At 33.4% G+C, this 18,466-nt stretch overlaps 1 protein-coding gene across 10 annotated transcripts in view; it reads right to left on the reverse strand.

Annotated features, from left to right (window-relative positions):
• The window catches only part of DMD (dystrophin), a 1,259,796-nt gene that overhangs the window by 676,480 nt on the left and 564,850 nt on the right, over positions 1-18,466 (reverse strand). For all 10 annotated transcript variants that reach the window (XM_082049442.1, XM_082049444.1, XM_082049438.1 and 7 more), the window contains 5 exons: positions 18,279-18,440; positions 10,286-10,396; positions 7,883-8,056; positions 4,828-4,983; positions 809-979 (listed from right to left, as the gene is read on the reverse strand). In XM_082049442.1, coding sequence (XP_081905568.1) covers positions 809-979; positions 4,828-4,983; positions 7,883-8,056; positions 10,286-10,396; positions 18,279-18,440 — 774 coding nt within the window. The remainder of the gene's footprint in view (positions 1-808; positions 980-4,827; positions 4,984-7,882; positions 8,057-10,285; positions 10,397-18,278; positions 18,441-18,466) is intronic.

Genomic DNA, 18,466 nt, shown 5'->3' on the forward strand with positions numbered 1-18,466 from the left:
GTTTCCTCTAATGCATAGATTTTGATATGTATATGCAACGATGATTTGGTTTGCTTATGTTCTGAGTTAGATTGGATTTTTATTACATATGCAGAACATAAACTAGATTAGCTGGTGTTGAATGATACTGTGTTAAGTCTTAACATCACACGGAGATATACAGTTTGATGTAGAAGTCTTGCATTCCTCAGTGATTCTGTAAAATGCTTTTCTATACTATGGCACATGTAAAAATGTTGAGGAAAGTTTCACTTTAGGCTTTGTGTTTTAACCTAAAATAAGAGTTCAAATTGAAGTCTTATGGAAGTAAGAAGCCCCCAGAATGAAAATGAATGAGGTACAAACCAAAAAGGGTAAGAAAACAAATATCCCACCTCCTGGCTGCAATCTAAACATGTAGAATATGTAGTGTTCTGACATCCTTCATCTTTCATCAACTGGAGCTGTTCTACTGTTAACACTTTTCTAATCAGGAATAGAATGGAATGAGACAGAAAGGGATTTGCATTTACTTGGATACTGGATAGATAATTTCTAGTACTCTGAAAAATGGAATTCTAACTTTGAATTTATGTCAGTGAAAATTACTGCAATATGAAGGTGAATTGTGCTATTGATATATGCAGAGACAAGATGGTTTAAACTTTTCCAAGCATTAATGTTAGGGTGAGATAATGCCATAACAGTTACAAAGTTCCACTAATTAGAAGTCCAGAATTTTAATTCTCTTTATCAACAAATAAATCTATCTTTTTGTAATATGCATAAACTGAGATATATAAAGGTACAGTGTGTGTTACATTGTTACCTTGCCCCAGGCAATTTCAGAATCCAAATTGCTCGGCATGCCATGCACAGCTGATCTCTTTGTCAATTCTGCATCTGTCGCTGCCAGCCATTCTGTCATAGCATTAATTTCTTTCCGTAGCTTCCGGGACAATTTCAAGCACTTCTCTAACTCTTGCTTTTTTTCTGTCACCTGCATAAAGAAAACATGTGTTTATTAACTCTTCAGTCAAACAGGTTTAATGATTTTCATACACCAATTTCTATATACCACTTTTCTACAAAAGCTTAACAAGCACTTTCACACGTTGTACTTTTAATAGAGTTATGTCTTGCCATAGTTCTCCCAATATTCATAGTTTTGCTGCTAGAATGCAAACCTCCTCCTCCATTTTGAAGTCATACACAATAAATTAATTTGGAACAATTGAATTAACAGGCTTTCCTTGAGAGACATAATAGATGTCAAAACCTTTCAAAGAGTATGTTTTCATATAGATGGATATATAGTGATATTGAATCCTCAACTTTTGTCTATGTAGCTCCACTACATAGAAGAAAAAAAAAATCTCTGCAAAGAAATCTCAAAATCTTGAAACGCAAAAGTCACCAAATGATATCAAACTAAGGCAGCACAGTTAACTTTAAGTTTTTAATTTGCTGAATATTGTGGACATGAAGTACCACAGACAATTTCTGTTTTATTTGTTATTTTAAGCATATTACATGGTACCTGGTAGGAAAGCTGAGTATTTATGTTGTCTTGACTATCTTACACTGCATTTTGGTGCAATCTGCAGGAAAAGGTGAAATACAATATTCTCTGGGTCTCCCTGAGCGAGGCAGGGAAAGAGAATATTCCACCTACTTAGGAGAGAAGGCAGAAGGGTAAATGAAGACCAAAACAGAGCAAAATGCACCACCCAAAGCATGATTACCTGTGAAAGAGTTTCAAACACCTGGTATGCTATAAAAGGAAGTTACTGATACATGCACACAGAAAGAATATTTGTGTTGCTATATACATCTCTTAATTCTGTATATAATATGAATAATACTACACTATTTCCATATAAATTGTATATATCCAGAGGTTATTGATTAATCAGTTTCTGTTTTTACTTCAGAAATAAAGATGCATTTCTAAAGAAAAATAGGAAACAGTGCCCTCTAAAGGCCTTCTGTATCATAAAATGTTATCAGAAGTGCTATCTCCATAAATTCTCTCTATATTGTGAAGTTATTTTAGCTATGTTAAGTAGATCATTTGCAAGAATTCTCGGATGTAATAAATAAAATTAAAATTAAAAAAATAGGTATTTAAAGCATGAGAAAGGTATTTTACAGCGTTTTAGTCCTACTGCCAAAAACTTCCTCTGCAGCAGTGGGACTGTGAGGAAAGACCTGACCTTGTATAACAGCCCCTACTGAATTCAGTGTCTGTAGGAGAACAGCAAGAACATGGCTACTGAATTTTAGATTCCAGCTCCCTGTTCTGATGAATTATCATAGAGAGATTTGACACAAATATACTACAGACCATGCCTCACAGCCACTCACAACTAACAAACTACCTGAGCTGTAATATAGTTGTTTGCATGTATGTATGTATATATATATATGTACTTGTATCAGAGACAGAGAACATTGGCAAATGAATGCACAAGCAAGGACAGGCATGGAATATTTATTTTGAATGCAACCACGACACCATGGTATTGAAATAAAAAAGAAAAAAACCCTCACACCTTCCCCTTCTTACAGGGAAGACTTCCTAGGTACCGAAAGTGATACCTATGATGCCTAAAATATACAGAAAAAAGCACAGTATGTACAGGAATCATCAGAAATCATAGGAATTTTCATGTCTATTTGAGAGCACAACACTTCAGCATTTTTCAACATGTTTAAATTAAACGATTCCATGTGCTTAAAAATGTGCTAAAAGGGTTGTTTCAAATATGGAGGGACTCCCTGAAGCAGTACATATAAAGTCACACAAGTGAGTATATGCTTTAAGATGTGTTATTTCCTCAGACTATACATTTCAGTCCTAAAGACTTACTATTAGTTATAACTACTATCAGTTTTCTCTTAAAAAGACTTTGATTCAATGCAATTAATTAAGGCTGATAATGGCTAACTGATTCTTTTAGTTTCCTATCTCTGGGCTTTTGTGACTCTCTCTAATACTGTTAACTACCATGCTATACAAAAGTAAATGTGAGAAATTACATCTAGGACAACAAAGCTAAACAGAATACTGCAGATTTTTCAGAAATGTTAATTTGCAATATGGCTCACTTCAGATCACTAACGGCTTCCTAATGGCACATTTTTATCCCTTCATTAGTTGAGAGGTTTCTTATAGCAATGGCACCTGGTGCTGTTACTTTAAATGCAACATAGGAATAAATGCTACCGTCCTTTCTAAAATAATGGAGAAACTAAATACACTGTCTAATTTGAAATGAAAGTTATGCACACCTTAATGAAGCAGACTCTTCAGTTTCCTTGACACTCAAAAGACTGATGCCTCGTAAAAGCTTTATTTGCTTTCAAGAGAGAGAACTGTTTTAATTCATGTTCCCAAAGGGGTATTATCTCAGCCAAAACTAGCATAACTCTTATTATTTTATCGCACTATAGTCAGTGGTGCTTGATTATCATTATGTGTTTAAATCACATGCTAACTCTCAGTATTACCATGAGCTTATTTTCCTAGCTAGTAATTTATGGTTTTAATAATTTGTAATCTTACAAAATAAAGAATTTGCATTCTGTCCTCTGTTTTGTGTAATTGAAGTGTATGGATTTTAGAAATAGACAGCTATATCTGTCATTCACTATCTTCATTCAGCCAGTTACAGCACCAAATTTATTGTAGTCCTACAGTTTTTAGAAGTTCTGTGGACAGTTCTACTGAGGGCAATAGGAAGAGTAATGAAGTATAGTTGTTAATTGAATTATTTGCATTAAGTCTTTTTTAGGACAATGCCACAACTCCTCGTCAGAGCTCGAAGGTCTTTGCAGAGCATTGTACTTCAGGAACAGTCAACACACTCCATAGATAAAGCAGGCCAAAAATAAAAATCTTTTAGGGAACACAGTCTTGTTAATATTGTTTGGTAGTTTGTCTTTCCTACTGTCTGTTTAGTTGACTTTTAGGAAAAACTGAGTAAACAAAACATTTTCCTGTTGGGAAGTGTAACAATTTAAGCATAGAAAAATTGATTAAGATATTGATGATATATTGATGGAAATTTTACACAAGGCTTTGCTGGTGTCTGAGATATACAACAATGGGACGATTATTCTATATACTGATAACTAAACTGTATTCTGTGTGGTTTATATGTTAAAATACAGTGAAAAGATAGGTCAGGGTTATACATGACATTTAAACCAGGGGATGGTTATGACAATAACTGAACACATGTTGTCAAGAGTGCAGAAGAAGCAAAGCAGAATGGTACACAAATTCCTTCTGAGGAAAGCTGCAGTAGGCAATTTTTCATCAACAGATTTTAGAAAAGCAGCAAATGGAAATGATATACTTAAAGATCTGTACAGTCACAGGTAAAATGAAAGGAAATGAAAGAGAATTCTCTTTTTTATTAAGTAGTTTTAAGTTTTAAGTAAAATGTGGAAAAATCACAAACAAAATCTAGTATTTTTCCGATCTAAAGTGTTTTGAAACAAGTGGCTCCTTGAGGCATTTAAAATGAAACAACATCCCCCTCTTAACCTCCAAAATAATGAACTAGTAGAAAAAAAGAAATCAAAACATTAGTAAAGTGCAATTTTAATTTGTAAAAAGGAATTCTATATTTTTCTAGAAGGTTATTTTTTTCTCAGAGCAACTAAATAGCCATCCTGATGATTGCTTTTGCCTCCATTATTTCTGTCCCACTGTTTAGAAAATGGGAGGGCCTTGAAAGGAACCAAAACCAAGCCCTGCTTACTTACCACGCCAAGATTATTCTTCACTTTGCAATTTAATAAGAGGACACCGTTTTGTATTAAAATCACAGAGCTTACCTTTGCACCCAATTCATTATATTGCAACTTCAAAGCTGTAAGTCTTTCATCAAGTTCTTTTGGGTTCTCTGTCTGCTGCTTTTGAACAATCTGCCTCCCAGTTTTTATCACTGTTTCCACTTCAGACTTCACCTCACTCAGGCTTTTATATAATTTCTAATCAAACAGAAATATCAAAGTGAAAAACCATAATTAAAATAAGTAAAATAGAAAAGACTATCGAAGGTATTATGAAGACACACTAGAAGTCTTTGTATTGTACAAAAACACCATCCTGCATGACTCTGAACAACTTCCACTCCCATTTGGAAGCTAAAGGAGTTAAGAGATACCATGGTATGTGACCTAAGGATAGAGAAAACTCACCCTGAATGTGTGCATGTATTAAAAAAAAAAAAAAAGGTTATAAGAAAAGTTCATCAGTTTCTAGATCATAATTAAATTAACAGATTCACAACTGCCTATCTTTGCTAATACCGGCTTCAAAGACTTGTCATTTAAACTAACAGTAGAAATTTACAGATAAGAAGGTACACTCCATCAATAATTGTTTTAAGATATGACAATGGTTGTTTTCAAACTGATTGAGATAATGCAGTATTTAAAACAACAGATGTCTTCTGTCAACTCAAACAGCCTGTTGGATACATTCAAACTACAAATAGCCACTAAACTAATTCAAGAATCTGACAGTTTTTCACACTACCAAATAAAGAGACTGGTAGGATAGAGGATTTCCCCTACATTTCCTAATTCTAATACTGTTCATAAAATTAAATAACTAAAAAACTACATGAAAAAAATAGTGTAATGAGGTTAAGCAAAAATATGTTACAGAATTCACTGCATTTTTCTCCAGTATTTCAATGACTAAGAAAAAAATAAGGGATAAATAGCTGTTCTGTAAACAGTGGCATGTAAGCAATCTGTAAATACATTTCCCTAATATATCAAATGAGCGATATCAAGAAAAACAAAAGCATTCTTTCTTTCCATATGAAGAAAGTCAGTATCATAATCTAAGTATAAGACGTGATAACTGAAGCCATTTATCAGCCACACAGAGGCCCAATTAACATTCAGGTAAGTAGAGCAGAAGTTCAATTTATTCTTCTTTTTAATCTAAGACTAAATTCTGCAATAGCTTGGAAATGCCTCTAAACTCCACCATGGAAAAAGACTCCACAGAGATCCACCATGTCCGTTAACACACAAGTGAGTGAAGAATGTCAAACACTAAGCTGTTGAGAAGCTTTATTGTTGAGATGTCTAGCTTGATTCTGAGTTCAAGCATTTCGCCATCATGTGTGGACAGTAAACTTGCTGTCCTGAATGCTTAGACAGAATTGCAAAATAAATTACACTGTACTTTTTTAATCTGCAATTTTTTGAGCTTTTCTTTTAGTAGCAGTGCCTCTCACAACATAAAACCTGTGTCTAGAGCTTCAGGACATCAAAGATTTTTTTTTTTTTTCAGCAGATCTGACAACAAAAAAAACTCAATGCATTTTCTCCATAATCTAAAATTAATTACCAAGCCAATTCTTAACACGGTTATTATTTTATTTACTTAAAGGTAGTATGGATATAATCCAAACTGCTTTCTAGGTGCTTAATATAATAAATACATTCTTCAATTCTGAAAACCTGTCAACAAATTAGGAAGCTGTTGTATTATGTACACTGGCAAACATCTGATGGGATACTACAATTAGGTTTTTTAAATAGAAACTTTATGAGATTCCCCGTAGATAAAGATGCACTAAAAACACTGTAAGTCTTCCACAGAATATGACAGATCTGCAAAAGCTAGCTGCTGAGTGGACATACTTTAATTCAGTACAGAGCTTCTAAGTACCATGTCATTCTGATAAGAATGTGAATTTAAGGGCAATTGCAGTTAAGAAAATCCCAAGATGCAAAGAAATAACACTGACTTATTCCATGCTTATTTTTTGAATTTAAATTCTTAAATTTACATCTGAAAGAAGTTGAGGGGAAAAAAAATATCTTCAGGTGTGTCATCAGTCTAGAAAAACAGCTGAAGACAAGGTTCTGATTGTCCTTTTTGCTGTTAAGATCTCCATTTTTTAATAATTAAGAACATGGTGCTCAACTTTATCTTTAATTCCCTTCAACAGTAAGTGGTACAGGATTACAGGGATACTACAGGGATATGTCCTCATATTGTTTAGGACATATTCAGGTCATCTTTTGCTCTTGAACTGTAAGAAAATCAGAGTATACCATTTAATGGAAGCTGTAATCTCTGGTTTTCCTTTAGGTTTTGTGTTTCCTGGCTAGAGTAGACTGCAACATCTCTTTTAGTTACATCATGGAGTTCCATGACCATAGCATATTGTGGAAAACAGAGTCAATCCAGGGAGATAAACTCATATGCAAGATGGGAAGGGGGAATTAGAAAAGGATCCTGAGTGACAATCTTACACAGTGAAAAGTGCATAACCATTGTTTGAAAGTTCACTGAAATGAGAATTTTGATAGTGGCGGTGGTTTGGTTTTGTTTTTGTTTTTTTCAGTCTCATAAGTAACTGATACTTCGTTTCTCATCCTGAATTAAGGAGAGCACTGTAATTTTTAGCTTTCTCCACATAATTCCATATTTTCCAAAATCTTCACTCATTTAATTAGCATCCCATGCTTCTGAGAAGTCTTTGACCTGACAGAAGAAAACAACATACATAAAGGAAAAAGCTTCTGTAAGACTGTTAGAAATATTTCACCATGTTATTATATCCTGGGAAAGTTTGAAACAATATAATTTTAAGTGTATGAAGTCCTTCTAGCCTCATTTGCAAACAAGAAATCGGACAAGGAGGATCAACCTTTTATCCCTATCTTCCTCTCCTTGAAAAAAAATGATCTTTATCTAAAAAGGTTGCCATAACTTTCATTGTGTAACTTTGCTCTTAAATCTCAGAATCTTTTCTAATATCTCCCAAAGAAATATTGATGTTGTCATTGAAAATACTTTAAATTTGAGAGGCAGATCAGGAAGGAAATAAATATAAAGAGAGCATCTTTAAATATTCACCATGCAATGATCCAACCGTGACTGTACTACTTCCTGCTCAACACTCTTCTTCTCCAACTTGGGCACCTGCAATTTCACTTCATCTAAAATTCTTTTACATTCTTGTAGGCGCTCTTCAAAGTTGGCTGGCTTCTGAAACAAGCGAAACTTCATGGAGACATCCTGCAGCTTTTTCTGAAAAGTAAGCATGGGTGAGTAGTAAATGTGAAATCAAATCAGCACTGAAGACAAGTCTTAGACCTATATCAGAATACTTAGAATCCATTATCAACCAGCAGTTTCTTCTTCAAAGAATTTAAAACTTTTGGGATAAATATGAGCAGCAGAGAATCTTGGTCGTCACAGGAAGAGAAAAATATCTTGTATTATCCAGGGCACTGGATGCAGCAGAGCCAGTGACAAGAGCCCATACGCTCAGTTGAAGAAAGGGAAAGTTTTTATATCTTTATGCAAACTGTTGTGGGGTGGGTTGAGAACGGAAGTTGAATGGTTTGAGCATAACACATCAGCATTCTAGAGTGCACGCTCATCAACTCTACTGTTACTGCTTCTTGGTATGAGGAGTGAATCTTTTAGTCTCCCAAAGAAACCCAAATAAAGTGGCTGGGATGTAAGTAGGTCTAGCATAAACCCTGAGATCTGTAGTATAAAATTGATTTCCATTTCAATTTAAAATAGCATAACCTAGAGTAAAAAAAATAGAGTAATTTGAAGGCAGAAAATGGCTTCTAATTTTGCAATTTTCACAATTTGTTATCTTTGTGCATTAATTATATTGCTTGCTCACATGATCCTAACCTCAGAGGGAGGGGAAATAATTAAGAACAAAGCAAAGAAAGGGCATTTTAATTATCCACTTGAATAAGAACTAATTTATCTGTAGAAGTACAGAGCAAACTACTAGTAGAATAAGTTTTTCTACTGTCTGAAAAAAGAAAAACACCAAGAAACAAACAAATGAAAGAATGTCACTAAGAAATTGATAAATAATTAAATAGGAACTCAGTATCTGCAAACACACTTGTGATTTTTTTTTTTTTTATTTTTTTAACTTCAATCTTCTTTATACAGTACAGTATTGTCTGTACTACAAAAACTTGAGAAGAACTGTAATAAGGAATAGGATTAGCCTGTATGTAGGTATTAGTAAAAATGCTTCCCATATCTATCAGATTTCTGTGAAAGAGGCAGGAATCATGAGCAGAAGACAGTTTTTGGGTAACACAGAAAACTCTGTAGATTTCCAGCAGCTCCTACCAAAAAATTTCCTCATTAAACACTCTTAATGAAATTGAGATCCAACAAGAAAGGAAGGTAAGAAAGGAAGTCTTCCCCTAGATAAATAAGTGAATAATTGAATAAAAATAGGAAACAAAGGGTAGGAATAAGTGGTCTTGTTTTTCTTCAGTGTGTTTGCATACACTAAGTTCATACTTAATCAGGTTTTCTTCCTCTTGTAACACTTCAACTTGATGAAAATCAAGTCCTGTGGGAAGCTTGCAATGGCGCATCAGTATCTATTACAACTGGTGTTGGTCCATACATTAAAAATGATATGGAAAAGAGAGAGAATGACTGTATTAATGGCAGAGAAAATTAAAGCCATCTGTGAAGCGTCACTGAGGGATTGCACAACACTGAGGATCTGTAGGAAAAAAAAGCAAATTATATTTAATTCACCCCAAAATTAAGTAATGCACATCAAAAAGAAATACTAAGTTTGTTATACAAAAAGTGAGATATAAATTATCTATTAGCACTCTCAACTGAGCTGTAATAGAGAACTAAAACAGTTACATTGTATACTTATATTCATCCCAAACAGTTTTTTAAAAAATCAGCTCAATCCTTAAAAGCAGCCAAACTAGCAAAGTGGGAATTTGAAATAATTTAGAACATCAAGAACAAAAAAAGAAAACACCTGTCACAGTATAAAAGTCATTGTACGAAGCTATATTGTGCCTGAATAACATGTGAAATTTTGATCATCTCATCTCAAGAAACTATTTGTTAAAATAGGAAATCTATAAAGAAGAATGAAAAGATAATAAAAGCTAAGGTCTCAGTATGATTTAACATACTAGTCAGTCTGGAAACGAGACAATTGAGAAGGAGTAAAAATCTGTAGTATGCAAAAAGTTGACCAGGAAATTATTGTCAACTGTTTCTCAGAATTCACAAAGAAGGTGACATCAAGTTAGTCTCTTCTACAAGAAAACCAAAATGAACAAAAGGAAAGACAACTTCACATATCATTCAGCTACACTGTGTAACTAACTGCAAAATGAAGTTGAGGATTCCAGCAATTTACAAGACTTCAAAAATCATTTAAATGTGATAATGCTACTCATGCTGTTTGTTTGCGTGAGTGAAGGAAAAAGAGAGGAAATAAAATTTGTATACCTGTGCCACATCAATTTGGGAAAGCACTCTTTTAGCAGCATCTTTACCCCGGTTTCGTTTCTTCATTTCTTCCAAACTAATCTCATGGCTTGTTAATTCAGATTGTATTTTCTATTGAAAAACAAAGACACTAATCATCAGGGTTTAAAGAAAATGTTTATATCGCTAATATTATTAGGAACAGTTTAATTTGAAAGATATTAAACAGAAGTACTACACTATATACTGGATGATTAGATGAAATAATTAAAATAAATACTTGTTCAACACCCTGTAAATTATTCAGTTTAGTTTATCTTGATCACAATAAAACCTTCTCCTGCTCAAACGTATATAAATGTGACATTGTCACAGTAATGACATAATCTTCCTAAGGAAATTGTGCTTAAACTGTAGGCAAAAAAAACATAGATTTATTTCTTCTGAAGGAAACAACTATTTTCGTTGGGAAGAAAATGAAAAAATAATCATAGAAAAGAAAAATTCAAACAGGAAAGTGACTTGCTTCACTACTCTTGTTTCTTATTTTCACAGTATCATTAGGCAAGTTGAGAGGAAACTGATCAAAGTACCCTAGATGTATAACAATATCTTCATCACACAGTTATATCTAAAGTGGTATACACAGTGTTTCAAAAAAATGGACCCAGATTCAAAGCAGTATATTCCATGATGACAACATGTTACAATTACACAAAAATTGACTGAGGGGCTCCTTGTGCACTGGGAGAGGCATCTAGTGGTATCATTGGAAACTCTATGCCCTGTCTGCACTTCGAAATCATAAGAGTTTCATTCATGGGCAGTTCATCATTGCAGAGAAAGAGTGATTTCAAACTGGGTCCAGCTTTTTGAAACATGCTGTATAATACACGTAGTTCATTAATACACTAATTTAATCCATTTTGTAACATACTTTTCTGGTTATCTCTTTCTGCAAAACCAGTGTGTGATCATATCATCACAACACAAATACCTGTCTTATTGGTTCACCATTGTTTCAACCTTACAAGAAAGAATTAACTTAAGCAGTGTTGTCTAGTGCAATGTAATGTAAAAATATTCCTGTCAAGTATACAACATAATATAGAGTGATTTGCATATTTTTATGTTTAGATGGATAGAAAATGACAACCTGTTATTAGCAGAATTACTAGACAAATACTACTGAGAACAATTACCTTATGAAATAAAGACAAGGTATGTTTCTACCAGGGAAGGTATTTGAGGTCATTACTCCTCCATGAAAAAGGATTTTTGATTTAACTTTTTTATTTTTCTGTGGTATACAAGCATTTCTCAGATACTCTAAAGACTAGGTATAAGTTACAATATATGTACACGCATTCATCTTACACAACAGTTACTTGTAAAATATGAAAACTGTGTAGCTCAAAAGACAACAAAGAATTCTGCAAATTAACAAAAGGGGTTTTTAAATTACAATGTGTTCCTTTAAAGTTTGATTATAAGTGAAAATGAATATGTAGGTATTTTAAATCTAATTTTCACAGGTTATTAAGTACAAACCTGCATACACTTTATGCTGTCTACTTTATAGGGGTATTACCTGGTTATAATAACTTGTATAACATTATAATGTCTTCTATAGTACATCACATAGAAAGCAGTTTTTCATAAGTTATATTGCAAAATGTATTAAAGCTTAAGAAAAAAACTTACAAAAATACAGAAAACTGTTAAGTCACTATTAAACTTAATTGCAAACATGTGTATGAGTCTGAATGATCCAGTACGATTTAGAGAATCAAAATATTTTTCTGAAGCAAAGTATTTGTAAAAGTGAAATGAGTGACAGAGAACTGCCAATTTGGATGAAAGTTTTAATTTAAAATTATCATAACTGTTTTTTTCTATTTTTCACATTTTGAGTTATCATTGCCAAGGCTCTTTACTGAATGGCCAGCAGTATTTGGAGCAAGTAAAAAAAAAAAACTAAATATGATATTTTAGTTTGAGCAAACAAAGACGGTAAATAAAAGGACAACACAATCCAGGAGAGAAGGTTTATTTAATAGTTTATTTTGGAGTATTTATTTTCTCCTCATCTAAGTTTAAAATTTGACCATTGAAGTGTACTAGAATTGTAGCAGGATTATTTTCCGTGTTTGTGCAGTACACAGACAAAATTACTGGTAGTGACTGAGCACTAGTTAGCTCCTGAAGCCAAATAATTTCTTGATGTCTTGGAAGTCACAACTGTATATGCAAGGAAGAAGCAAGTCTGAATGTCAGAAAAACATAATATATCATATCCAGTATTTCAACTGTTTGCTTCTGTATCTCATCAATTAAGCGATTTTTGCTTGTATTTTCTGATTTACTTTGTTCAACCTCAGAGTCACCCTGGAAAGTGTATAACTGAGCAGTTCTTATCTGAATAGGTCAGAACAGTACAGTACAGATAAGACTAGTATTTAAGCAATTAGGTATTAGGGGACATTGCATGGAGTTTGTCCTATTTTACTTTTTTAAATTGCTCTGCAGGACAGAGATGAAGCATCACCTACTCTGATATCAAAATGCAGAATGAGAGAGAACAAACACACTATGGCAAAGCTTGAAATAAAAGTCAGTAAGGATTACAGTAAGATTTTTTTTTTTTTATTTGCCACTGACGTGCACAGGCAGAAAAATGAAACCATTCCTGAATAGATATAAGATAATTTATAACACCTGCCTATGATGTCCCTTTTCATTCAATTTCGATATGACCATTTTAATTTTTTTGTCCATTTTGATTCATTAATTATTATATTGATGGCTTCTAAACATCCACAAGAAAATATTAATTTTCTTTTTCCATTTCTGTTATTCCCACCTCTGCCTTTCTTAATGGTTCCTGTACATATATATAAACTAATGTATAAAGCCTAATTATATTTACAAGACCAAAGACACTGATTGTGCCTATTCTTATGAGGATCACTTCTAGAACAAAAAAAATTCAGTCCCAGGGGCACGCAATGCATTATCTCTCTTAATCACTAGTCAATTTTTAGAAAAAAGATGAACAGTGAAATGCAGAGGGTCTTGCTATGTTGACAGCAAGAAAGAGAGAATTGGCAGTACAGCCAGTTCTTGAAAAAACCTTTCCTATCTTGAATCAGAGAAATGAAAGCCAAAAGCAATTGTCACAAACCTAACTGCAATCTCTTGCTTTGAGATCAGCATTTAGAGAAAAGGTAACGGGGCATATAAACAAACTCTGTAACATTATTTGCAACAGAAGATTTAACTAGAAGGCTTGATTATATGCCACTTCCAATCAATGCTTACTACCATAATTAGAAAATCAGTCATTAGATTTACAAGAAAAAGAGCCAGTCAGGAATATCCAGCAAAATCATAACAATGGAGAGTATTTTTTGGGGAGTAAAAAAAAATCAAACAAAAAAACCCAACCTTGTGTATTTAATTAGAAGGAAGTGTTCTATTTATAACCAGTGAATAAAAATGCAACCCCGTAATATACATGGAACTAAAATTGTGGAATAATGGCTGAAAAGACAAGATTAGATGGAGTGTATATCTAATATGCAAACACAGATTTTAGTATCAGTGACACTGAAAGGAATACACTACAAAAACAGCTGACAGTTCCAGCTAATGTTATAACAGCTAGTTAGAAAAACGTTTGATGGACATTCTGGAAAATATCCTGGTGAAACTGCATTCTCATGGCAGGTCATAGATATAATTTTTCACCCCAGAACTTGAAGAAACTTCTCATATCTTATGTCTGCTCCTGAAGAAGGAAGAAGACCCTGTTGGTTCTGCTACTTCAAGAACGGGAGATATATATTACAGTGCACATTATCCTCCATGACATCTTAATTTCATGTTGCTGGACTTCATTGTATTGTACTGTATTAGTTGCCAGAAATTCATAACACAGGGAGGAACTATTTTCCAGTCAATATTGTCTACACCACCAAGATCAGCAATTGATAAGTTCTCAAAAGCTGGATAAATTCAGAAGGAGAAAAATGTGAGACATATATCAACACATTCCAAGATGGGATAGAGAAACCTGATGTCGCTTGAACTCAGAATGAGCAACAACAACTCTTAGACAAGAATTACAGTTTTGGCTCTCCTGAACTGCAGAGAATAGCTTGCCAGCTCTCTTAGGTGTATAAGGTTTTTTGATTTGTATTTCTCTAAATATTACTTAGCTAGCCTAACAACTCTCAAGAATGGTGCTCAGTTTAACCTAAGTTTTGCTTATTTTCATGATTTCTATCAACACCTAAGGAGTCAGTTCTCAGCCTAATGTATGGAGAAAATAAAACATATAGAGAACATTCTGGTAAGTTAATCTTCATAAATGGAAAGATTATGATTCTATCAAACATAAAAAACCTATCTGAAACAATTTCAGAACTGTTAGTGGTTACCTTTGCAAATTCTGAAATGGTAAACAAAGTACCAGAAGATTAGAAAAAGGAAGTTGAAGTACCCATCTTAAGAGAACTAAAACAATATGTGACAATGATGTCACTCCTTTGCAAAAAAAAGGTGGGAACAACATACAAGTCAGTCTCAACAAGAACAGCATACTTAGTTTTGGACACTACTCTTCAAGAAGCATTAACTGAAGAGTCCAAATGAGAGAGGCAAATCTTCAGAGAACAAAAACATGACTGATAGAGAAAGACTGAGTAAGCTGGACATGACAAATGCAGATTAAACACAGTTAATGCAGTGTTCAGATGCTATGGATATGTATAACGTGTGAGAACATGTATAGTACAAAAATCTGTATAGATATTCAAACTTAATACATAATCAAATGTAAGCTTACACTTCTGAATAATGTTTCCCAGTGATTCCCTCTTTGACCACTGATGTACATGTCTGTACAAAAAAAATTCTCACAATTTCCATCAGATGAATAGTAAATGTAAATAACTTTAACATTAGACATTTTACTAAGTTGACAATTGTGAATTCTTTGTCCCAAAATATTAGCCTGAAGCCAATGAAGCACGACATTATTCTTGTCAGGTAACACATTGCACAATAGAACAACTCTGCTACTGTAACATCACATTAACTTTGGTCTTGAACATAGCACAATGATATTTTAATAACAGATTAATAACCATCTTCACCTAGAAAGTAGTCAGGTGTGTAGTGCTTATCATTACAAAATGGAAATTATTCAAGGAGTGTATTGAAAAGGCAAAGTATATTGCTTTTAGTATTATCAGAAACACAATATTGTTCATTTATTCTCCACATTGTATTTTACATAAGTCTAAAGGCAAAACGAACAAATGACTTGTCACATGCAGTTGAGAAGTGAAGTAAGTGTATTTTCTGCCTCATAATATAAAACACCCCATGTAATCTCTCAGACTAAACAGAAGTACAAAGTAGAGATTCTCTCGCCAATCAGAAGTTATTTAATAACAAATCTACAAATAATTATCTGAAAAATATTTTGTCATATAAATGTAATATTTTCAGTACAGATCTATTTTCTTCCTGTCAGTTAAAGGGTATTTGAAAAAAAGTCAGTAACTGGCAAATTCCTGTGATGATGACTTTTTTCCCTGTATTTTCATGGTAAATTTAGAGAAATTAAAGAGACTTCAGTTGGGAACATGAGATCAAACATACACGTAAATAATCTTTCCTTTTGGAGTATTGTTTTAGACTTTACCTCGTTCCAGTTTTTTTCATCACTACACCTTGAGGAACCCGAACTGATTTATCTGTGTGGTTGCTGTCAGATTGTTCTGTCTGAATACAGCTTCTTTAGTTGTACTTAAAATGAGTTGGCTGGCAGTCTCTCTAGCATTAAATTCTCAGTGCCACATGGTGGAGTAAGAAGCACACAGAATTTACATTCACGAACTGATCCAAAAGAGGAGTTCAACAACACATACTTAACGTCCCTTTTTTTTTCTGTCAACTTCACGAATAAACTAAACTGATCATTTAACTTAAACAGATGAGCTAAATATAATTTTGTATTCTCAGGTTCATTTCCAATCACGTGAACCAAAGATTATTCCTCCTATCAATGCTCTAAACAGATTTGATTTTTTGAAGCAAACACGCAGAGCTCCCAAACCCTCAAGAGCTTTCTGATTATAAATTCTCCCATATGTTGTTTTAGAAATGCAATACGTACTGTTGAATGGTTTGCTAAATCCCTCAGCGTGGATAAAACTGACCCATGCCCAGAAACAAACACCACCGACTGAAAGATTCCCATTCCAGCTGTGCAGACACTATTGTTATTGTATATGAATGAACTATTTTCTGCTCTGTCAAAGAGCTGTGCCAGTAGAAGCTCCACTGAAGATGCGGCCATTTAGTATGTGCCTATTCTGCCACTGGTTGGCATGGCCATTCACTAAAGGATTGACTCAGTATATTTACCCACATAAAATTGATTGTTTATTCTCTTTAACTCTAAGAATTTTAAAGAACTTCATGACTGAACTTCAGAGAACTTCAATATTTGCATTAAATCTTTTTTTTGTTGTTTTGTTTTCTTTTTTGTTAGATCCCACCAGCATCTTAAAATAAAAACATAAAAGGGAAAATCTCAGAAGTCTCTATGCTGGTTTTCTCACAGTGAATATAGTACAATCAGACAATAAAATCTCAAGAACAAAAACAAGTTCTTCAAAAATACTGGGCTCATATTTTCTTATTAAAGTGTGTTAATTAAGGTTTGATGAGTTTTGTGCATCTTCAGTTAAAGTTCTGAATTACTTCCTTTACAGAGTCTGTAATCATTGCCAGCACTGTACCTGAGGACGCACATAAACAAGATGTGCTCATGGGATAAATGAGGCACCATCCTTATCCTATTCTTATACTGACATAAATTAGAAGTAAATAAATTAGAATCCATTTTTTAATAAGATTACTGCAAATCTGATCCTGTTTTCTAAACATTTTTTTTAATTCACACACACAAAAATATCTGCATGTACATATAAACACACACAAAGCGACTGAAAGGTACATCTATCTACATTTTAACTCAAAAGACATGAAAACCTTTATTTCTAAAGGAGAGAAGACATGATTTTCAGGGCTATATATATACAGTTCTGAATATATTTAACATCGTCTAAGCTACTCCATACAAGACACTTTTTAGAATTATTTAAAATTCCACAGGCATGCCAGAAAAAAAACACAATTAAATGCCTCTTCCAAAATAATTATAAAGCATTCATTTTCAATTTCCCTGTAGACTTCTTTGTTTGTTTACTTCTGTAATATGACTTCCTAAATATAGGTGGAATTTACAGAAAAGTTGCTGTACATAATATTGTAAATTATTAATAAGTTTATACCAGAAATGTTTGGTTTTATTTAATTTGTATTCTTACCATCTTAAAGCTGCAGTAAAGCAGATGTTATAGAAGAAAGAAAGAGTAAAAATGAGAATTATGTGTACGTTTTTATTTCAAAGGCTGAAGAAACTGTTTCTAAAGAACAGGAAAAGCTGTTTCTGTTAAACTTACATGAGCAGTAAGAATTGAAATATAAGTACATTTATGTGCATCATTAAATAATTAACAATGTTGTCTATGTTTCAACAATTTAGTAACAATCCCTAGGCCAGGTAATCAACTTTGTAAAAGAGCCATCTAAGAGTAGTGAAGATAATGAATTTCTTCTTTCTAGGATGGGAACCGGATTTTAAAGAGCCACGATGTTTATCTTTGTTGTTTTAAAATTGCTGTGTTGACTTCCATGGCATTTATAGTTCTTTACATCTTCTGGACAGGTATATAATATAAATCAGAAGGAAAATTTGACTTCACTAGAAGATTAGTGTGAACTTCTCAAAGTAATCCTACCTAAAATTTACTTGCACTTTCACGCTGATCATGTTGCAAATCCCCATTATTAATATGAGGCTGAGGGACAACCAAACCCTCTTTGGTTGATTAAGAAAACCAGTAAGCACATCAGTTCAACCTGTATAACTTACCTGTGCTTCCTGAGGGACCTGTGCTGCATCAACTCTGTCTGCAATGTAGGCTGTCAGCTGTTTGTCGATAGCAGAAAGAGACTCCTGGATTAAGCGGAGGGTTTTGTCAGTCTCCTGGGCAGACTGAATACTCTGTTCAAGGGTCTTTTGTCTTCTCACAGCCTAAAAAAAAAGGCAATATTATAAAT

The sequence above is a fragment of the Streptopelia decaocto genome (genome assembly GCF_964273445.1).
Source record: "Streptopelia decaocto genome assembly, chromosome: 1".
NCBI classification, from domain to species: Eukaryota; Metazoa; Chordata; class Aves; order Columbiformes; family Columbidae; genus Streptopelia; species Streptopelia decaocto.